This window comes from Cryptomeria japonica, chromosome 6 (assembly GCF_030272615.1).
Source record: "Cryptomeria japonica chromosome 6, Sugi_1.0, whole genome shotgun sequence".
NCBI lineage: Eukaryota > Viridiplantae > Streptophyta > Pinopsida > Cupressales > Cupressaceae > Cryptomeria > Cryptomeria japonica.
Window position 1 is genome coordinate 676,733,853 of NC_081410.1, and position 23,709 is coordinate 676,757,561.

The 23,709-nt window shown below is 35.9% G+C and overlaps 1 protein-coding gene across 2 annotated transcripts; it reads left to right on the plus strand.

The window, feature by feature from the left end:
* Positions 1-17,172: 17,172 nt before the first annotated feature.
* On the plus strand, positions 17,173-22,609 carry LOC131044329 (cyclic nucleotide-gated ion channel 4). Of its 2 annotated transcripts, none has more exons than XM_057977631.2 (8): positions 17,173-17,846; positions 18,842-19,490; positions 19,700-19,915; positions 20,367-20,677; positions 20,804-20,912; positions 21,275-21,511; positions 21,659-21,757; positions 21,900-22,609. In XM_057977631.2, exons 1-8 carry the CDS (start codon positions 17,800-17,802, stop codon positions 22,422-22,424), a joined length of 2,193 nt encoding a protein of 730 aa, XP_057833614.1. In that variant the 5' UTR covers positions 17,173-17,799; the 3' UTR covers positions 22,425-22,609. The 2 variants fall into 2 exon arrangements, with proteins under 2 accessions (XP_057833614.1, XP_057833615.1); XM_057977632.2 differs by having other exon boundaries at positions 17,183-17,846; positions 21,659-21,745.
* The last annotated feature ends 1,100 nt before the right edge of the window (positions 22,610-23,709 follow it).

Genomic DNA, 23,709 nt, shown 5'->3' on the forward strand with positions numbered 1-23,709 from the left:
TTAAAAATTAGGGTTTTTGTGAATGTAACCTCTAAATGTTTAAAATTCAATTGGAAATTAAACTTGTAAATATAAATTTGAATTTTAAATTGCATAAAAACTCATATATGAGAGCACAATAAGAATTAATGGTGTATTACATCGGGTTCACCAAAATGTAAAGGTGAAAAATTAGAGTTTCCATTACAAGAAGGATGAAAATTGCCAATTTTTACTTGGGCACCATTACATTAGGGAAAGATAGGAATTTGATAGATCTAAACCTAAGAGATCTAAATGCTAATCAAATTCCAGGGATCTTGGATGAGCCTCTTCTTTCCCTTGAGTTGAATTGATTTGTTGAGGATGCTGAAATTAGGGCAAATAAGCTGAAATTGAAGTAATTATGCACAAACAATGAGCTACAGTTGTTGGATCGAGCCACAAAATTGGATATGAGGATTGTAACAGTATTCAGACCTATTCCCAAAAGGATCTCCTAATTTTTCGGGACTAAGATGGTGGTCGCTCTGGTCCTTCGCACTTTTCGTACTCCAATGAGGGACCGATTCATCACTACATAAATAAAGACAATTCTAAAGATCGCAACTTCGTACTTATTCCTGCACACACTAGAGAAGGGAAACAGGTTGGGAATAAGGGTTTTCCTAAGTCATACCCCAGTTTAGAAATTAACCTTGAATGGAATATTGCAAATACTCAAATAAATAATGGAAAGATATACCTCATATTTGCAATGATTGGTAGTGATGCTTTGCTTCTTGAATGTAATCACATATGTTGTATGAAATGACATGAACATGACAAAACCCTAATCACATGCATTCTTGCATATGAAAGTTGTAATTTGCTTAAAGATGAACACTTCAATGATTGAATGCTTGATTGCTTGAATGAAATTGCTAGTTATGAAATTAGGTTGATCAAATGTCTTTATATATGTGGTCCTAAGTAAATTTACTAATTAGGCTAACCTCCAATGGTCACATAGAGCCACCAAATTCATTTTTTGTTAGAGAGATAGGTTACACCCTCCTCTTAAAAATTGGGTCACATTGAGGGGGACTAGGGTGCTAGCACCCTGGTCCTCCTCAATCAAGGACCTTAAATTGGCCCCAAGGAGGACATAGCCCTAGAGAATCATTTGGTAGGTGTATGTGGCGTAAAAGTTAGAGTTAAGGCACTGAACGGACCCAAATAGGAGATGAGGGGGAGATGTGCTAAAGTAGGGGCACAAACATGAGGTGTAAATTGACCTAGTGGTAATTTATGATGCTACAGGGGGCAAGGTAAAAATATTGGTGTTTGAATCTCTCTTGATCCCTCTTATTCTCCTCAAGATTATCTTAATCATGAAAACATTTGTAAAGAAGACGATGTTATACATTTCATTCATGATATATCTCCCCACATAACATTAAGTTAAGTTGAGGCCTTAGACGAGAAGAATCTTCCTTCGCAACCTATCAAAGAGGATATGCATGATGACAAAAAGGAGAATATCCCTACAAATGACATTCATTCTTCATTTACTTCACCCCTTGTTCCATCTAGATATACTTACACTACAAATTTTAAAGAAATTCATTATAATACTCCTTCTCAATTAGAAAGCTCTTATAGGAGTGTCTATAACATAATATCAAGACAAGGTTATAGAGGACAAGGACTTAAAAAATTTGAACATGGAATCAAAGTCCCTATAAACCCTCCTACACAAGCTAGTACCGAAGGTCTAGGACATCCTCATCATTCACATATGGATGATCTTCTTAGGGTTCAAAATTTTAAGGAGTATCTTGTAAGACATATAACCTATCATCCATCTAAAGGTTCTTCTTCCTCAAACACTCCTTTTTATTCATATCATCAAACTCATGATCATCATGCTAATTATTGTCTATATTTTCAACAAAGTATGCAAGAACTAGTTGATAATGAAACTATTAAAATCATAGATGACAATCTATCTTCTTCTAGAAATCCTTGTCCTACATCTCAAGAGACAAGACCTACTCATATTGATGACCAAGTGAAATTAGCTACTAGAATCTTTTGGGGATAAAGTATAATAAGAATATTATCTTTCTTTTCGTTAGACAATTATAATTATAAGCATAAGAAAGGCGATGAACATTTCCTTTTTCAATGCAGTTACTCTTATTCTCTTGGAAATTGTAAAGAATTTAAAATCTTTGTTCAAGAGCAATATGATAGAGGTCGCATAGCTCTTGCAATTGAATTTGTACTCTTTCTTGGTGAAGAGGTAGTTCCTTAGAACTCCATTCACCCTCCATGTTGCTCCTCACCCTATGACACTAGTAGTGAATTTTATTGGGGGCTCTTTGTCATGAGTGATGATGTTATTTCAATAACAATCGTATCGGGGAAACAACAAAACTCATTCTTTCATCTATGCTTGGGGGGTAAGGATATTATCCTAGTTCTTCACTCTCTCTCTCTCTCTAAGGTTTCACTATTTCCTTTTTGGGGTTGTATTCTTCATATATTGATGTCCTTTCTTGCATGAAAAAATATGTCTCTTATGAGTAATATGTCCTTAGTGCAGTGTGTGATCCTTCATCTTAATCTTTCCTCCTTTGAAGATTACCTCTTCTTTAGAGTTTCATTTTGCATATCTTGATGTCTTTTCTTGCATTGAATACTCCTTCATGTGAGTAGATAGTGAATTTCTATATGTATAATATCTCCTTAGAGGTTGTGTAATTCTTCTCATTGTCCATACACTTGGGGGAGGGGGGGACATTGATCTTTCTTTCCTATCCACGACTTCAACGAGAGTACGAGCCTATACAAATACTCACAATAAAGTACAAGAAAGATGAAAGAGAGGAGAAATTAAGAGAACAATCACAAGGAGATAAGACATCACTAATTTCATGGAAACAAGCCCCTAATGTTAGGATCTTAACCACCACATTCCTCCCATAGAATCACATTTTCTAATATTAGAGTTTTATAGGGGACTCTGCTATTCTCAAGACGCCAGTCTATTTTCAAAACTCCCACTATTTGCAAATTACTTAAGAGCTCATTAGAGCATATCAATGCCTACTAGGGAAAATTTTGAAATTCAAATTTGGGGCTCCCTCCATATGGATGCCCTCCATCAGATACCCATGGTAGAAAGAAAAGTGACCCTATCACTTCTCAAGAGAAAAATCATGGCCTCTAACTTTAGCTTCTGATAACCAAGATGAGTCTTCAATAGGTCTTCCAAGCCAAAAGTATTGCTTGTTCCTTGTTCTTTTACTCATGCTACTATCCAAAATTGCCTCTATCTCCTCCTATGAAGTATATGTTAGAATATTCACCTATGCTCCTCTTACATCTCCCTGAAACTCACCTTCATGACATTTTGATAGGTTTGAAATATTAAATATGGGAGAAATATTAATCTCATTAGGTAACTCTACTTCATAGGCATTAAGTACCAACTAGAAACCTTTATTTCTTCAAGTAGACCATCCATCATCACCAATTTGAAACTCCTTATGTATCCTTCAAATAAGATTTAGAATTGCACTTAAAATTCATTTTATTGATACAATTTCTTACCTATTCATGTAGTCTTTTCATGTTCTCAGTATAGTCCTTTGCTTCTATGCTTTTCTTGTCACCTCTCTACAAAATTTTTAGATCTACAAAATGCTTTGGGTTTCTACCATAAACAATTTCAAATGGTGATTTACAAGTATATTAATATTGATGGAGTTATATGCAAATTCAGCTTGAGGTAGAATCAAATACCACCCCTTTGGTTTGTCACCAACTAGACTTCTTAGCAAATCACCCAAGATCCCATTTACAACTTCTTCTCGCCTATTTCTTTGTGGATGGTAAGGTAAACAAAAATTCAAATCGATCCTTATTTTCTTCCATAATTTCCTCGAAAACTATCCCACAAACTTTGTATATCTAGATCTGAAAGTATGCTCTTTGGTAGACTAGGAAGCCTCACAATTTCCCTAAAAAATAATGTTGCAATATGATAAACATCATTAGTATTTTTACATGGAATAAAATGAACTATTTTATAAAATCTATCAACCATCACAAAAATAGAATTATGACCCCTTTGTTTTCTTGGAAAACAAAGAACAAAATCCATACTAACCCATGGCCTCTCGGGTATAGGTAGTGGTTGATATAAACCAATATTTTGACTAACACCTTTTGCCACTTGACATATCCTACAACTTTGAACATATTTCCTTGAATCTTTCTGCAATTAAAGCCAATAATAACTCTCTCCAACAAGTGATATAGTCTTTTAAAAATTAAAATATCCTGCAAGACCTCCACTATGTTTTTCATTGACCAAATTCAATCTCACAGAACTCCTAAGAATGCATAATAAATTACCTCTAAACAACATACCATCTTGGATCAAATAATAAAACCACCTTATTCTATCAGTTGCAATAGGATCCTTACAAGCCTTCCATGCCAATCAAAAATTAGGATCTTCTTCATACAACTCCTTGAGCTAATCTAAACAAACAACTTCAACCTGCATTTCAATCAACAAATTCTACCTCCTACTCAAAGCATCTGCAACCTTGTTAAACATCCCACTTTTATATTTCAAAACAAATGTATAAATTTGTGAAAACCCTACCCCTTTCATATGTTGGAATTTGCATGAACATTGCATTAATGATATGTTATGTTGTCATTGATGTCAATTGAGCTGGTAATGGTATTTATAATTTCTTGATATTGTTGTTGTTATTGTTATTGTCTTGATACCGGTAGGAAGAGCTTTGGAGAAGATGTTGTAAACTGGTATGTTAAGTTTGTAAGTTGAATGGGTAAACCAGTGTATAAGGTTAAACCCTTTCTATGCAATGTAACCGGTAAACTCTACCAATTGTTTTTTGTTAAACCCTAACCGATCAATTTTGTTGGTTTAAGATCTAATGATGAGCAATAATGATGGAGACACGTGTGATCATTGTATGAAGATAAGTTCAGATTATTTGTTCATTTGTTTGATTGTCTAGGGAATGAGCAAAGTGGATTGCATCTAATGCACAACGCGTGATGAGTTACAAAGTCCGATGAAGCGGTGATCATGGAGCGGTTGGAATTTTCTTGAAGAATGTGAAGAGATTGTTATGATTTCTAACGGTCAAGATTGAACCAACTTGTTTGTAATCTCTATGAGAGAATTAGGTTTTTGTTGTGTTACCGACCTAATTGATTTGTATTTAAGGTCGATGAAGTTGTTTGTAAAGTTGTTGGCAAAGTCTTGGCTGAAACCAGTTGAGTGTGTGGTTGCCTAACCGGAGAATGAATCTACAGTTTGTGTAGAAGCAGATTGAAGCTAAAAAGGATTTGATCAAGCAAATGTAGTGCTATTCAAACAAATCAAAAAACCTATTGTTTTCTAACAATTACAATAGAATTGAAATCTCCTAACCGAGTAAGCTCTAACAAGCTTGGTTACTTATTAAATCCTCTAATAAGGTGGTCCATTAGCTTGGATTCTCAAACCCTCTACCGAGGTTACTCCTAATAGGGTATTTTTCTTTTCATCAAGGCATTTTGTAAATCTCTTAACTGGGTGATTCCTAACAAAATCAGTTCTTAACAAGACTTATTGTAAAAGCTTTAACAGACTTGGCTCCTAATAGGGCGAACTTCAGAAGAGTTCAGATAGCTATCCTTGTGAGTCTCATATCATCATGGTTTTTACCTATTTGGGTTTTCTATGTATAAACATTTGTGTCAATTGGTGAATGTTTTTGTGGTTGTGATCTTATTTGTTGATTTGATTGACTACTTAACTATTATAATAAGGCATGATAACTGGAAGCATTGAGAGATTGAATATGTTGAGATGTGATTAAGTATTTTGATGTTTACAAGATTAAAGTTGTTTACTGTTAAGTTGTTATAACAGTTAACCGAATGTTGAGTATTGATCTTGATAGTGAAAGTTTACTTTGTGAGTTTGAATTTGAGATTGAGAAGTTTGTATTAGTTTTTCAATTTACTGATTCACCCCCCCCCTCTCTCAGTATTCTACCGGATACTTATTATTTCATCATACCATCAATTGGTATCAGAGAATCTCAAGTCCTGTTTATCCTAAAATCCTAACAACTTGAGGAAAAATCTTGTAGATCAAGATGAAGAAAGAAGGTCTGAAGTTCAACAAAGATAATTATAGGATATGGAGCGACAAAATGAAGATTTACATTAAGAGTCTAGGAAGTCAGTTTTAAAATCATGTAGAAACTAAGTATATTGCACCTATTGGAACTCTGATTGATGATCAAAAGAAAGAACAACAAGAAAATCATCAAGCATTGGAGGATATTATCAGTTCCATGTTTGATGCTGATTATGTAGATGTTCATGGTCTTGAAACTACATATGAAGTATGGAAAAAACTTGAAGAGATTTATAGCAGTGATGAACATGTTAAGATTGTTAAAGAGGAGAGCCTAAGAGGAAATTTTGATGACATGAGAATGTCTGAAGGTGAGAATATCTCGTAGTATGGTCAAACGATAAAAGAGATAGTTGGTGAAATAAAGAGTGTAGGAGGGAAAGTGGAAGATGCCACAATGATCAGTAAGGTACTGAGAACCTTGCTACCGGTCTATGCTATCCGAGTTGCAGCTATTCAGGAGCTGAAGTCCATTGACAAAACTAAGGTAACTCTTGACTCTATCATTGACAAACTTATTGCTTTTAAATTAAATGGCTATGATGGTAGTGTACAGAAATCAGAATCTGCATTCAAAGCTTTTGTCTCTAACCCATCTGTGAGAAAAAGTAGAGATACTTGTCATGGTTATGAATCTAGATCCAGCAGAGATGTTGATGATGCAGATAGCTTAGTGGAACTTGAAGCATTGTTGGCAAAACGACTACCTAGAGGCATTGGGAAATATAGAGGTAAACTACCTTTAAAGTGTTTTGGATGCAACAAGATTGATCATATAGCAGCTAACTGTCCTAATGGTGAAAATGAATATAAGAGAGAAAAATTCAAGAAGTATAAGGGCAAAGGCAAGAGAGATTGTCTTATAGCAGTTGACAGTGGTATTACTGATGAAGAATCTGATGATGATGCTAGTGAAGATATTGTGTTTGTAGCTATTAAGGAAGAGATATCAGATCAGAGGGCACTAGTGTCCAGGATGGATAACTCTAATGATTGGATCATTGATAGTTGTTGTTCACATCACATGACTGGTGATCGGAGCAAATTTCTTTCCTTGAAGGAATTTGATGGCAGTGTTGTCAGATTTGGCAATGACTCACCCTGTATGGTTAAAGGTAAGGGAGTTATTTCTCTTAATGGGAAAAGCAGTGTTGGCAATGTCTATTGGGTTGAAGGCCTAAAGCACAATCTTCTGAGTTTGGAACAACTTAATGATAGAGGATACCCATTGGAGTTTAGAAATGGTATGTGAAAAATCTTTGACAACAAAGGTGAATTGATTGCAACCGGGAAACAAACTAGAGGTAATCTATTTCATCTTAATCCTAAAATTAGCAATTGTTTGATTGCAAAGATAGATGATTGTTGGCTTTGACATAGAAGATTTTGTCATATAAACTTTGATAACATTGTTAAAGTGAGAAAGTCCAAGACAGTAAGAGGTATTCCTCAGCTAGACAAACCGGTTAATGCTCTTTGTAAAGAATGTTAGTTAGGAAAGATGATTTCTTCAACTTTCAAGAGCAAGTCCTTCTCAGCAGAGCACTTGTTAGATTTGGTTCATACATATCTATGTGGACCAATAAGAACAAGAAGCATTCAAGGTGATAGATATTTCATGATCTTCATTGATGATTCTTCAAGGATGATGTGGGTTACATTCTTGAAGGATAAGAATGAATCTTTTGGTAAATTCAAGGCATTCAAGGCCTTAGCTGGGAAACAGAGTGGAAAAAAGAGAAAATGTCTAAGAATAAATCAAGGCGGTGAATTTACTTTTGAGGAATTCACTAAGTACTGTTATGAGAATGGTATCAAGCGGCAACTTTCTGCACCAAGGACACCACAACAGAATGGTATAGCAAAGAGGAACAACAAGTTAGTGGTTGAAGCTATTAGGACAATGTGTATACAAGGAAGTGTAGCAAAAATGCTTTGGAAAGAAGCAGTAAGTACAACTGTCTACACAATGAACCGAGTTTTGATGAAAAGAGGTAAGGACAAGACCCCTTATGAATATTGGTATGGGAGATCGCCTGATGTTAGTTATTTTAAAATATTTGGTAACAAATGTTTTATTAAAAGAGTTGATTGCATAAGCAAGTTTGAAGCTAAGAGTGATGAAGGCATATTTATTGGCTATTCCACCAAGAGTAAGGCCCACAAATGCTTCAACAACCGGACACATAGAATTGTTGAGAGTGTTGATATTCGTGTAGATGAATGTCTTAGAGTCTCAGAAGGAACCAGTTCAGAGAAAAAGGATGAAGATCCTTGCATTTTTCTTTTGGAACCTGAAACTGTTAAATCAGAAACCGGTAAAGCAAATTCTAATATACTTGTTCAAATAGAACAAATAAATTCAGAAGAAGATGATAATGAAGAAGTTGAACCTGAAGAGAATGATCATGTTATTCCTAGGTATGTAAGACTGAACCGCAGTCCTGAGAAGATTATTAGGGATAGGGATGCTGGAGTACTAACTAGAAAGGAAATAAGAGAGAACTCTTGCATGATCTCCACCATTGAACCTAGAAGTGCTAAGGAGCCATTTGGTGATGATCATTAGGTTAAAGCTATGGAGGAGGAATTGGATCAAATTGAGAAGAACAACACTTGGACATTGGTACCCCGACCGGTAAACAAGAATGTTATAGGTACTAAATGGGTATTTAGAAACAAGTTAAATAAAGATGGTGTTGTAGTTCGCAACAAGGCAATATTAGTCTGCAAGGGTTATGCTCAAGAAGAAGGAGAAGATTATGGCGAAACTTTTGCACCAATAGCAAGACTAGAAGGTGTCATAACTTTACTTGCATTTGCAACCCATAAGAAGTTCAAGGTATATCAGATGGATGTTAAGTTTGCATTTTTGAATGGGATATTGGAAGAAGAGGTATACATAGAGCATCCTGATGGTTATGCATTGACAGATGAGAAAGACATGGTATGCAGATTGCATAAAGCTTTGTATTTAAAGCAGGCACCCAGAGCATGGTATGAACAACTTCATACACATCTGATGAAGATAGTCTTTGCAAGAACCGGAGATGATAGTAATATTTATCTCAAGTCTGAAGGAGATGAAATATTGGTCAGTGAAGCATTTGTTGATGATATTATTTTTGGAGGTAATGATGTCATGAGCAATATTTTTGCAGATGAAATGAAAAATGAGTTTGAAATGTCTTTAGTAGGGGAAATAAAAAATTTCATAGGCTTGCAAATATAGCAAATGAAGAATGGTATTTTCATTATTCAATCTAAGTATGTGAAAGAGGTTTTGAAGACTTTTGGCACGAGTGACTGTAAACCAGTTGGAACACCAATGGTTGCAAGTTGTAAGTTGTCCAAGGAGGATGCATCTAAGTTTGTTGATGAAAAGGAATACAGGTCAATGATTGGCAAATTACACTATGTTGTTCACAGCAGACCGGATATTGCCCATGCAGTTGGTATAGTTGCTAGATTTCAAAAGAATCCAAAGGAAGCATACCTGATAGAAACAAAGAGAATTTTTAGATATCTGAAAGGTACAATTGACTATGGATAATGGTATACAGATGGAAGAAACTTTGATTTGAAGGCATACACTGATGCTGATTGGGCAAGAAATGTTGATGACTGGAAAAGTACTACCGGTGGATCATTCTTTCTAGGAGGAAGGCTAGTTTCATGGAGTAGTAAGAAATAAAGTTGTACTTCACAATCTACTGCTGAAGCTGAGTATGTTGCATCTTATATGAATTGCATATGAATTGCACACAAGCTATTTGGATGAGGCACATTTTGGAAGGTTTTAAGATGAAGATCTCATAACTTATAAAGATTTTATGTGATAATACAAGTGCCATTAATATTTTTAAGAATCCTATTTTGCATGCTCACACCAAGCACATTGAATTGAAGTATCACTTTTTGAGGGAAAAAGTTCAAAGTAAAGATGTTATCTTAGAGCATGTTTCTACCCTGGAGCAGCTTGCAGATATCTTTACCAAACCTCTGCCTAAGACTACTTTTGAGTTTCTTAGAAGTCAGTTGGGGGTTGTCCCTCTTCATGAAGTTAGTTGAGCATGATGTTGATTGCATCAATCCCTAATTTACTTGCAAAATTTTACATGGATTTATGAAGAAGTGGATGTATTCCACAAGGGGAGCATCAAGTTGTAGTATGTTGTTGATGCATAGTGAAAATTTGATATTACATGTTTTACTTTCAATTTGGCATTGTTGTCAAAGGGGGAGAAGAATTATGTGACTAGCAAAGGGAAACCAGCGACAGACTGAAGATAGACAGAGCATGGTGAATACTTGGTAATGTAAACCAGGATTCCTATTCACCAATCACAACAACAATCAGAGGCATTGATATTTGTATTGCCATCAATGCCAAAGGGGGAGATTGTTGGTATTTGCATGAAGATTGCATTAATGATATGTTATGTTGTCATTGATGTCAATTGAACAGGTAATGGTATTTATGATATTGTTGTTGTTATTGATATTGTCTTGAAACTAGTAGGAAGAGCTTTGTGGAAGATGTTGAAAGCCGGTATGTTAAGTTTGTGACTCGAACCGGTAAACCAATGTATAAGGTTAAACCCTTTTCTATGCAATGTAACTGGTAAACCCTATCAGTTGTTTCTTGTTAAACCCTAATCGATCAAGTTTGTTGGTTTAAGATCTAATGATGAGCAGTAATGGATGGAGACACATGTGATCATTGTATGAGGATAAGTTTAGATCGTTTGTTCGTTTGTTTGATTGTCTAGGGAATGAGCAAAGTGGATTGCATCTAATGCATAGTGTGTGATGAGTTACAAAGTCCGATGAAGCGGTGATCATGGAGCGGTTGGAATTTTCTTGAAGAATGTGAAGAGATTGTTATGATTTCTAATGGTCAAGATTGAACCGACTTGTTTGTAATCTCTATGAGAGAATTATGTTTTTGTTGTGTTACCGACCTAATTGATTTGTATTTAAGGTCGATGAAGTTGTTTGTAAAGTTGTTGGCAAAGTGTTGGCTGAAACCAGTTGAGTGTGTGGCTATCTAACCAGAGAATGGATCTACAGTTTGTGTAGAAGCAAGTTGAAGCTTAAAAGGATCTGATCAAGCAAATGTAGTGCTATTCAAACAGATCAAAAAACCTGTTGTTTTCTAACAATCACAACAAAATTGAAATCCCCTAACTGGGTAAGCTCTAACAAGCTTCGTTACTTATTAAATCCTCTAACAAGGTGGTCCATTAGCTTGGATTTTGAAACCCTCTATCGAGGTTACTCCTAACAAGGTATTTTTCTTTTCATCAAGGCATTTTGTAAATCCCTTAACCGAGTGATTCCTAACATAATCAGTTCTTAACAAGACTTATTGTAAAAACTTTAACAGGCTTGGCTCCTAACAAGGCAAACTTCAGAAGAGTTCAGATAGCTATCCTTGTGAGTCTCATATCATCATGGTTTTTACATATTTGGGTTTTCTACGTATAAACATTTGTGTCAAGTGGTGAATGTTTTTGTGGTTATGATCTTATTTGTTGATTTGATTGACTACTTAACTATTTTGATAAGGCCTGATAACTGGAAGCATTGAGAGATTGAATATGTTGAGATATGATTAAGCCTTTTTATGTTTACAAGATTGAAGTTGTTTACTGTTAAGTTGTTATAACAGTTAACCGGTTGATGTTGAGTATTGATCTTGATAGTGAAAGTTTACTTTGTGAGTTTGAATTTGAGATTGGGAAGTTTGTATCAGTTTTTCAGTTTATTGATTAACCCCCCCCCTCTCAGTATTCTACCGGATACTTATTATTTCATCATACCATCATCATATACCTTTGATTAAATTTCCTTTGACTATTCAAATATTGAAGTGCTTGATGATCAGTAAACAAAACAAACTCCTTAGGTAAGAGAAAGTATCTTGATTTTTTAAGTGCTTGAACAATAGCATAAAGTTCTTGGTCCTAAAAATAATAATTTTTGTTAACATCATTTAAGTTCTCACTAAAGTAGGCAATGGGTTTACCTTCTTGGCTTAAAAAAGCCACAATAGCGTTACCACTTGCATCACAATTAACTTGAAATACCTTGCTAAAATTTGGGAGTGCTAACATAGGTTGCTTTGCCACTTTGGCCTTAAACAAAAAAAAATATTCGTTTCCCATGTAATCCACTTGAACTCCTTCTTATCTCCCCTCATAGTCTCAATTAGTGGTGCACATATACTACCGAAACCCTTTATGAAATTTCTACAAAAACTTGTTTATCCATGAAATGATCTCACCTCTGATACACTTCTAGGTGTTGGCCATTCTAAGATACCTTTCATCTTCTCTAGATCAATCTTGATACCATCTTTTGATACAACAAAGACCAAATATACCAATTCCCTCTTCATAACACTCCATTGCTTGAGGTTAATCAACAACCTTTCATGTCTGAGTTTTTCAAAAACAAGTCTAACATGCATCAAATGTTCTTCTAGTGTCTTACTAAATATCAAAATATCATCAAGATAAGCTATTAAAAATCTACCCAAAATTTTTTTTCAATACCTCAAATTCATCAACCGCATAAACATATTGGGTGCATTGGTCAGTCAAGGCATGACCAACCATTCAAACAAACCTTCTTTAGTATTTAATGTCATCTTGCATTCATCTCCTTCTCTTATTTGAATATGATGGTATCCACTTTTCAAGTAAATCTTCATGAATTACTCAACTCCACTCAAATAATCCACAATATCAAGTCAGGGGTCGGGAGAGGTCACCAGGGTAACCCAAGATGGGGGTTGGGACCTAGTGAAGACCTACTAGGGTAACCCATAACATCCTAGTGATGACACTCTTCCCTTTGCTACCTAGTGGTAACCTACATCTTTATCCTTCCGTGTATTGTTGAGATCTCAGAAGTGGTTGGTTTTCTCATGCTTGTTGTCCTTTTGTGGTTTGCTTGGGGCCTTTGGATTTTGGATGTATTCTTATATGATTTTATGTGGTGTTCTCTTGTGAGTCTCTTGTATGTTTAGACTAATTGTTCTTTGTTAGTATTGTTATGTTCTTTCTCCTGTGAGTCATGTCGGTACCCTTGTATGTCTTGTTTCCACCTATTGGATCTGGTTGGTACCTCCTAGCATAGGGGGTGGACCTTTTGGTGCCACATGATTGGAAGGAGTGCTTTTCACACCCATTGGGTTTGGCTCCTTCAACTTCATGATCGTGATGGCTAGAGAGAAGTTTGGAAGACTATTATTGATGTTCCAGATACATGTATTCTTCTCTTCTTGGGACTCTTTAGAGATTTGTATATTGAGGATCCATTATAATGTATTTGAAATTCCTATGTAAAATTCTCAAGTAATGTAATGAGAATCTTGTACCCATGTAATGATTTATATTGTAATTTGTATAGCAGTTCCTTGTTAATTATTTGAGATGATGTATAACCTCATGTTGCATCATTATGGGCCTTGAGGAAATTTGTTAGTTGTTTTAATGTGCTTCATTATGTATCTCTTAACATATGCATATGTTATTAAAAAAAAATCGCATTTTCTTGTTCATGGTTGTTTAGTCCTCTGGGTCTCATGGCGAGGGATGACATCTTCAATCTCTATAGGAGTCATTTTGTGGGTTGTCTTGTTTGGAAAACTTGCTGCTAGAGTAAAATCAATTTGATGGCTAATACTTCTCACTAGTGGGATTCTTTTAGGCAAAATATCTAATATGATATCTTTAAACTCCAACAATTCTACAACCTCCACCAAAACATCTTCCACGGTTTCACAATTAGTTTTTTTAAATCAAAGAAAAAAAAACTTTTTCATGTTTCATACCTTCTAAGAACTTCCTTGCATCAACTAAACAAACTCTTGCATTTCCATAAACTTGAAACAAATCTTCTTTCAAAGGTTTTAACTTATGTCTTGCTCCATCCTTAGTTAATGTGTAAATAATAGTATATCCATCGTGCATTGCTTTCCTATCAAAATGCCAAGGTCTTCCTAACAAGATATGACATGCATGGACATAAGAATAATATCACATAATATTTCATCAAAATAACCTCCTATCTTAAACTTTACCAAGCATTGCTCATTTACCAAAAGTTTCTTATCATTTTGTACCCATGCCATCCTCTATGAATTCAAGTGTTTCTTCTTCTCAAGCTTCAACTTTCTCACCATTTCTTCTAGCACAAGGTTATCACACTTCCACTATCAATGATGGCATTACAAACTTTCCTTTCACACTTACATCTTGTTTTGAACAACTTCTTCCTTTGATTAGATTCGTCATCTTCACATAACAATGATCTTCTTGTCAGTAGGACTTCACCTCCTACGACTTCTTTTGACTGTGGTGAATGTGCTTCTTCTTCATTGGTGTTTGCTACTCTATTTTTACTTTTTACTCTTCTTTTTGGTCTTTCCTCTGTATGGGGGCATTCATATGCCTTATGACCTTCTTTGCCATACTTGTAATAGGCTCCTTTGAAAGATCCTCTTCCGAAACCTCTCCCTGATCTCTCTCTATCTCTTGAATTTTGATCTCTTGGGCCATAAGAATCATCATACTTCTCATTTTTGCTACTAACTTGGTCTTCGAGTTTTTGATTGCCATCACGACTCTTGAAATTCCTTCCACCTATCTTTCCTCCTCACCCTCTTCCCCTTTGTTTAGTCTCAAATCTTTGTTTATCTTCTCTTCAATTTTCAAAGTAAATTGGAGTGCAACTTCCATGGTGTAAACCTTTATCAATGACAACTTCTCTTGAATACTTGGTTTTAACCCTTTGATATAATGGACTATCTTCTCCTTGTTCAATTCTGAGTGGCCTATTCTGATTAACATTTTATGAAAATCCTCTATGTATTCTCTTATAGTTTTGCTTCCCTGTCTCAAGCTCTGCATTTTCTACCATTTTGTCCCTTTCGCAAATCTTGTATTTTCCTTTTCTTCCTCTTTCAAGTTGCACTTCTTTCTACCAAATAAAGGGACGACCTTTCAACTTGGTTTTTGCAAACCTCACTCTAACAGGATCTTCCAGTTCTTTGAATTCAAAATATTCCTCCATATCATTTATATAGACTATCAACTCCTCTAAATTTAAGTTCCCATTGAAGGTAGGAACACCAATCTTTGGTCTCTTTTCAATTCTTGTCAATGCCCTTACTAAAGGATCATTCAAAGCTACTATTGTTGCTTCATCTTCAACATGTCTCTCATCATCTGCATCTTCTATAGTTTCATGCTATTCACTTTCAGGTTCTCTCTTGTAAGAAAACCCTCTTCTTACTTCTTCTTATATAGTTTCAACCTGCTTACTCAAGGCTTTAAAAACATCAATACTGACAACATTTGGAGGATTTCTACCTCCATTTGCCCACAAGTTTGATCCTGGTGCAAACTACCTCCTTTCGGTGAATCTATCAACACACTCAAAATCTTCTAGCTCTAATACCACTGATGTAATAAGCTACAAAACACATCCCCTTAACGAACATCTGCAACAAACTTTGCACTTATGCAAATTTGATTCCTAAATCAAAAAAATAAGTTTGAATGAACACAAAATTGTCGCAGCAAAACCAGTGAATTTGTTATTGCAATATGAAATAAGTTTGCATGACAAAAAGATTAACCTATAAGCTTCTCATATCAACACTCAAATTCAATCTATGGTTGTCCTTATACCTGCAACAACAATGCCATATTCCCACCCTTAAAATCCCAAAACAAAACTATTTCCAACTTCTCTACTTTTTACCATAGTTTGGAAATTCTCTCCTATCCTTTTCCTAGAACCTTGCACTCCCAAAAAGAGCACCCTTAAACTCAAAAGTTGCTACCTGTAAATGTTACGACAACCTCTCTAGAAGGACCTACACCAAAAACTTCATAGAAAAGAAAAACTAACCCCCACATTTCTCTTGGGGAATCACATTTGCTAATTTTAGAGTCTTACGAGGGACTCCACTACTCTGAGGATGTCGGGCTATTTTTAAAACTCCTACCATTTGCAAATTAAGAGCTAGTCAAAACATATAAATGCCTACTAGTGAAAATTTTGAAATTCAAATTTGGGGCTCCCTCCACGTGGATGCCTTGCATAAAAAAGGGAGTTACACATGTTGGTGCATTTTGACACATCATAGGGCGTCTTAGATTGGAAATGACTTTGGTACTCTTTTTTTGGGTGGTTTTAGCTCATAATTTTGTAATACCATTTGACTATTTCATATATTGTATCTCTTTTATATTGCATGCATGGGATGGAGGTTGTGTTGAAGAGTCGTATAGTTGTTGAGTTACCTTTGGATTTCTGGTTGGTGATACCCTTGTGAGAAAATTATTCTGCAAGTATATTATAATTTGTTGTTGATTTCTTCATAATATATGAATGCTAGTTGTATTATTTATGTTTAATTTCTATAATTATTACGAAGATCTCAATTTTTTTATATAACCTAAGAAATTGTTTCACTACTTCAACTTCATTTCATCTTCTTTATCTAGTTTGAAGACCTTGATAAAATGCCCACATTAGATCTCCATGATAGCTTGAAACTCTTTAAACTTCTGAAAGTAGCCCCACGTCTTTCTGTTATATTCACCATTAAAGGTCATTAAATATTGATTTTTTTCTCCTATGATGAGGGTTTGCATAGAATCACACGAGTCTAGGAGGCCAAATCAACACCTCTACATAAACTGTGAAATCGAGAGTCAAAACTGACAAATGAAGACTGACTGCAAACAAAACGTTTGATGAGTGACATTTCATCATTTGACACTTCATTATATTTCGTCTGCTCTATAACACAGCTTTTTTCACATTTTCCAATCACTCGAACTCGTCGGTTGGTATTGAGTGGTACGCACGAGTTTTCATCTCTTTAACTGGTACCCTATAATTTGGGTGATGAGGAAATGAAATACACATTAGTGTTTCTTAATTGGAATAAACTTGTCCTTACATTGGAGGGGGCCATCAGTTGCAACAACTGAGATTCCTGCCATTTGTAGAGATCAAGAAGCATAATTACGTTAACCGTGCATGCCATGTGGTTTGGTATAGAGGATGAGTTTAATCCAAATACGACATCATACCATATTCATAGTTATCTCTTCATATCTTCTTTGCCTTTCATGTTTCTCCCATATTATGCAAACTCGGTTCTTCTACAGTGGAATGGCATCATTATCTTCTCTACTGTTGAATGGTCCAATCATTTGCAGAAACTGGCTACAATACAATAACTCCATGTTCTTTGATTATGAGCAGTAGTTGAAATGGTGGATTTCAATTTCATTCTTAATCTAGTTCATCATATATATGCAATTTTCAAGTATTTTTTGCTGGTGCCCTTTAGACAGAATTCCCAAAGATATATCATGGGTTGAGTTTAGGCTTACTGAAAAGCCTCTAAGATATGTGATGAGCCTGTGAAACAATGGATGTATAGAAAGGGCTTATTTATGAATTTTTAATCACCTGGCAAATAAACCCAATGCCTGTAGTATAACCATGATAGGAGCAGGATAAGCCAAAGCAGTGTAAGTCAAGTAAAGCAACCTATCTTTCAAATGGAGACACAGAACGAATTTCATCGACTCAACGGGGGAAAATCAGGGTAAGCGTCATTCAGTACTAGCTTAAATTGCTAACAACCAGAGTACTTATGAAATGAAAATGAATTCTTTCATTTAAGGAGTACACTTGTAGGATCCATTGGAGTATGGATTACATAGACAATACTAATAGTTTTTCTTAGAATTATCTTAAATCATATTCCAAGTTATAGGACATTCTTAACTAGCTGGCTGACTGAGAGCCAAACATTGTTCAGTCTACCAATGATGGCACTAAAAGCTTTACCAATGAATTTGGGTATAACTCTGTCATCTTCTCTTGGGTGTTGTATTTCCTTCCTTCTAATTATTGCTGACTAAACTTTTATTTTAAATATTAAAAAACTGCTTCTAAATTCAGTAGCATAGTTAGATCTACCTATTTAGCGTTGTGCTATATTAGGGATTTAGTTCCAGATTATATCTATGCATTTATCATCATGCTTTATCAACAGTTTCACGTTCACAGCGTGAGCCCAAAATTACTTACCCATGGCTGGCAAAATAACTACCACCATTCTTGCATCCTCAACTTGACCAAAACTACCATAGCAGCCATAATTTTTGTGCCCATTGTTAAAGTGTACCTTCTGCTCACAACTTAGATGCCCCTGCTATTCTCTGAAGGGTAGTGCTTCAATACGAGTATACTCATTAAGTTTTCAATAAGGATTGTGATAACAGATGGAATGATTAATTAAACTCTTTTTTTGCTTTAAACAATGTTTCGGATAAGAGACAGAAGTTTGGTGTGCCCAAAAAGTAAGACATAAAAAGTTCTATCAGACCCAACCAGACTCTGACAATTGTTTTCTCATTTTATGATATATAAAATTAAACTGACCTCTTAGCTTTTCTTTTCAGTAAATATATTCTTTCAAGAATTATTTGATTCCGCTGACCTATCATAGGATGTCTGGAGATACATCCTTCTTTAAGTGCCTCAGCACTTCCCTCATGTGGGTGAGATATTGATTTCATACTTTTTGTTTGACAGGTGGAGAGTAAGACTAGGAAGACGAGGGCAAGTAATCAGGTCCAAGCTTTTTGGTAAGAAGAGCATTGAACTGGGTAGAATGGAGAATTCACATTCTCCTTCCCATGGAGATTCCAGTACTAGTAGTACGGCAACTCCAGAACCTGAGAGCTCCTCATATATGTGCACAAGCAGCGAAAACACATATCATCCTGAGGCCTTAAACATGGCTTTGAGTGCAGATACATTGGACAGTGATAACCACATAGAAACATGCCAGATCCCAGTGCATAACAAGTGGATATTTGGCAGAGTTCTAGACCCAAGGAGCAGAGCAGTTCAGGAATGGAATCGCTTCTTTCTTCTTGTCTGTGGAATTGGATTAGCAATAGACCCATTATTCTTCTATGCTCTTTCTGTCAGTGAAAAATTCATCTGTCTGTACGTGGATGGCTGGTTTGCAATAGCAGTCACAGTTCTAAGATCCGCGACTGATGCAATGCATTTATGGAACATATGGCTGCAGCTGAAGTTAGCATATGTTTCAAAGGAATCTCTAGTTGTAGGTTCTGGAAAGCTTGTGACAGACCCTCGTTCCATTGCTCTGAAATACCTGGGATCAAGAAAAGGGTTTTTATTTGATGTTTTCGTTATCCTGCCTTTTCCTCAGGTCAGGCATAGATACATTGTTTATCGTCGTTCTAACCTGATTATTTTTTATACAAGTAAAGGCATATGGTAGATTACCCATCATTTCCCCGCGCCCTTTCTCCTCCCCCCTTCCGAAGAGGTTATTTCTGTCTTACATTGCAATCGGTATATCACAGAGAGTCAATTTTAAGGTGAACTTGATTTGAATTCATGTTGTCCTGTTTTCAGATGGTTTTATGGGCGTTGGCTCCTGTGCTTATAGAGAAAGGAGACATCGTGATGGTTATGAGTGTTTTCTTGATTATGTTTTTGTTCCAGTACCTTCCCAAGGTGTATCACTCTATATATCTTCTTCGAAGAATGCAGCATGTAACTGGTTATGTTTTTGGCACAATCTGGGCAGGGTTTGCCTTGAACGTACTTGCATATTTTGTTGCTGCTAATGTAAGTTGAATCGTTGATTGCAATGAATTAATCCGGTTATGTATTTTGAACTTGTGAAACGAGCAATGATTTTTTTATCAACTTACTCATGAGATGCTGTAGAATCTATTGCACCAAATTGGCATCAGTCATAGTGTTTCCTCGTTAACTACTTTGAACTTCGGAATGATCTAAGGCTACCTTTGAAACTTTTAAGCAATCCTCCATCTAAATCTAGCTTTCTAGTTGTTTGATGAGTGGCAGCCTCTCAAGATTCTAAATTGTGTATTATGTCATTATCATATGCTTGATTAAATAATGTTATAATCTTGCTCATATCCAAGCAGTAAGACATTGTTTGTTTTTCCTCCTCTATTTCTTGGGAATACACAAGAGGTGGCTTTCTATGTTCTTCCAGCAGCCTTATTCTAAGTTAATAAATTACATCATTTCCTGCGGGTTTGATTGTTAGGCTGCTGGTGCTTGCTGGTACTTGCTTGGCATTCAAAGAGCAGCAAAATGTCTTCAAAAGCAATGTGAAGTCAACAAGGGTTGTGATTTCAACATATTGGGCTGTGTCAGTCCTATCTTTTATAGTTCATCACTGGTCAGAAATCCTGAGAGACTAGCTTGGAGAGTGAATAATGATGTCCATGCAATCTGCATAAAAGGAGATGGCAGATTCAACTACGGTGCTTATAAATGGGTGGTTCCTCTAGTTACTAACACAAACCGCATAGAAAAGATTCTGTTCCCAATCTTTTGGGGTTTAATGACTCTAAGGTGTGATTTTCTGTAGATTATAGTGTTATTCCTGAATTCTTTGTTTCAGATTTGTCCTTCTCTGTAACATTGCATTTGAGTATTTTTATGGATGAATTTAGACTGATAATATGACATTATTGACAGCACATTTGGCAATTTGGAGAGCACTACAGAATGGCTGGAGGTGGTTTTCAACATTATTGTTTTAACCAGTGGATTGCTTCTAGTCACAATGCTTATTGGCAATATCAAGGTGAACTCTAAATTCTAAGATAAACTTAAGCTTTTGCAGTTCAACATTATCACTTACATTTGAACCTTAGACAGTCCATCAAAATTGTAAGAAAACATTTGTGGATGAAAACTGCCTAGAAATGTAAGACTAATAATCAAGTAGCTCTTATGCATTTATATGGGGTTATTATTAGACTGGTGTTTTTGTGTCTGTTTAATACTCAACCTATTTCTTCAATCATATACCATATCTCATTAAATTTAGAGGAAACCCATCTCTTATCACTCAGTGAAGGTCAATATTTATCTTGACACTAGCAAGATTTGAAATTCAAAAAACCTTATAAAGCTAATTCTTTGGATTTGATCATGTGTTTAAAGGTGTTTCTGCATGCTGCAACTTCTAGGAAGCAATCCATGCAGCTCAGAATGAGAAATACCGAATGGTGGATGAGGCGCAGGCAGCTGCCTCAACGTTTGAGACAGAGAGTGAGACACTATGAAAGACAGAAATGGGCTGCAATGCGAGGCGTAGATGAAAGTGCAATGATTCACAATTTGCCTGAAGGCCTCAGGCGAGACATCAAATATCACCTTTGTTTAGATCTTGTGCGCCAGGTATACCAATTTTATCCAGAAACTTGCCCCTGAAGTGTTATAAACTATCAGAAATCAAAATTTAGGCATAATGGGGACATTGCCGACAAACCATTCTCAGAGCAAACTTATGGGTATTGATTTGTTTTTGGAATCTGAATTGTGCAGGTGCCCCTGTTTCAACACATGGATGACCTAGTTTTGGAGAATATCTGTGATCGGGTCAAATCAATGCTCTTCACCACGGGTGAAAGGGTAACTAACCTTGTAGAAAACTGCATAACCCCTTGCTAAGCAGATTTAAATGTCAATAGAATTAATCCACATTAGGGTTCCATTTGGGATTTCTCAAAATTGGTTTTAATCCACATTAGGGTTTCATTCGGGACTTCTCAAAATTGGTTTGCAGATAACAAGAGAAGGCGACCCAGTACAGAGAATGCTCTTCATAGTTCGAGGTCACTTCCGCAGCACAAACCGGCTAACCAATGGCGTTACTAGCACTTGCATGTTGGGCCCGGGGAACTTTTGCGGCGACGAATTGCTCTCCTGGTGCCTTCGTCGCCCTTTTGTACAACGCCTCCCTCTGTCTTCCGCCACAATCACTAGTGTGGAAACCACAGAGGCATTTGGACTGGATGCAAAAGACCTCAAGTACATCACTCAACATTTTCGCTACACATTTCTCAGCGACAAGCTCAAGCGGACCGCTAAGTACTATTCTCCAGGCTGGCGCACCTGGGCTGCTGTGGCAATCCAACTGGCATGGCGGCGTTACAAGGCCCGATTTGCACTAAGTTCCTTGTCTTTTGTTAGAATGCGTCGACCCCTTTCCAGGTCTTACTCTGAGGAAGATCGCTTGCGCCTATACGCTGCTCTTCTTGCATCTCCCAAACCCCAGAATGAAGATTTTGTGTTTCCTTCCAATGAGTAAACTCAATAAATCATATTCGACCTCTGTAAGTCCATGCAGATCGATTCATAGCTTTCATGCGAAATAAGTCTTCCTGTAAAAGTGGCAAATTTCTATGTCCTCCCTGCATTTGTAAAAATTTCATCCGTGCAATTAGTTTATGGACAGTGCAATTTCTTTTCGGAATTGCTGACAAAGTTCTTGAATTTATGGTCACTTTTCATTTTGGCTTATTCTGGCATGTCATATTAAATATTTCTCAATAAAAAATAAATGCATTTATGTTATCAATTATTGCATTTTTCAATTAAAAAATATCAAATCAATCACACATTGCTAAGGTCAAAATCTTTTTGAAAAAGAGCATGTCACATTACACATACTTCACGTGACTATAGTTCAACACTCAAATTTATGCACAAATATCTCAAAGTTAATTGATGGTATTAAAATAATGTACTTTTAGTACTAAATCTTTTATTATATCAATCAATAAGTCATCAAATATTTAAATTTAAAAAATATAAATGATATCAAACGATTTAATATAAAATTCTAAATAGAGTAATGAATAAGGACAAACCTTTAATACAATCTGAAAATTTGGTGGCAGGTAGGCAATATATACTCAGGCTCCCCTAGCTTTAAGTTTACCAAGAGAATTCAGTGTTTGAAAAACATGGTTAAGGATTGGAATAAGAACTCATTAAAAAATATCTTTGCTGAGAAAAGTAGAATCGAGGAAAAGTTGGAAGAAATAGGCAATAAGGTAATCCAATTTGACATGCCCAATGAGGAGTTTGAACTTGAGAAAGCACTGAAAACACAATACTTGGAAATACTGAAGAGGGAAGAACTTTATTGGAATGATGGGTCTAGGGAACTTTGGATTTCCGAGGGGGATCTCAATACAAAAAAATTTCATGCATCATCAAAAGCTAGAAGGATCAACAATAGAATTTGCTCAATCAAGGATAAGAATGGAACGTTAAAAATCTCGAATATTGACTTGGAACGAATTGCTCTTGAATACTTTGAAGAAATTATGGGCAGCTATGTGGAAGGAAATTCGGGCATTCCTTCAATCATAGAGGAGATCATTGACCCCCTAATCTCCAACTTTGATTGCGACATGCTCGTGGCCCCCTACTCTTTGGAGGAAATAAAAAAGGCCACCTTTGCACTTCACCCACACAAGGCACCTGGATTGGATGGCATCACGACTGAATTCTTTCAAAAAGGCTAGGAGTTCATGGTAAAGGATATATGGACTGTGGTGGAAGAATTTCGGAAAAAACACAAGTTT

Coding starts and splice junctions, on each gene's coding strand:
- LOC131044329 (XM_057977631.2), top strand. CDS start 17,800: ATGGAGACACAGAACGAATTTCATCGACTCAACGGGGGAAAATCAGG. Junction 19,491..19,699: donor TTATCCTGCCTTTTCCTCAG/GTCAGGCATAGA, acceptor TCCTGTTTTCAG/ATGGTTTTATGGGCGTTGGC. Junction 21,512..21,658: donor GTTTAGATCTTGTGCGCCAG/GTATACCAATTT, acceptor TGAATTGTGCAG/GTGCCCCTGTTTCAACACAT.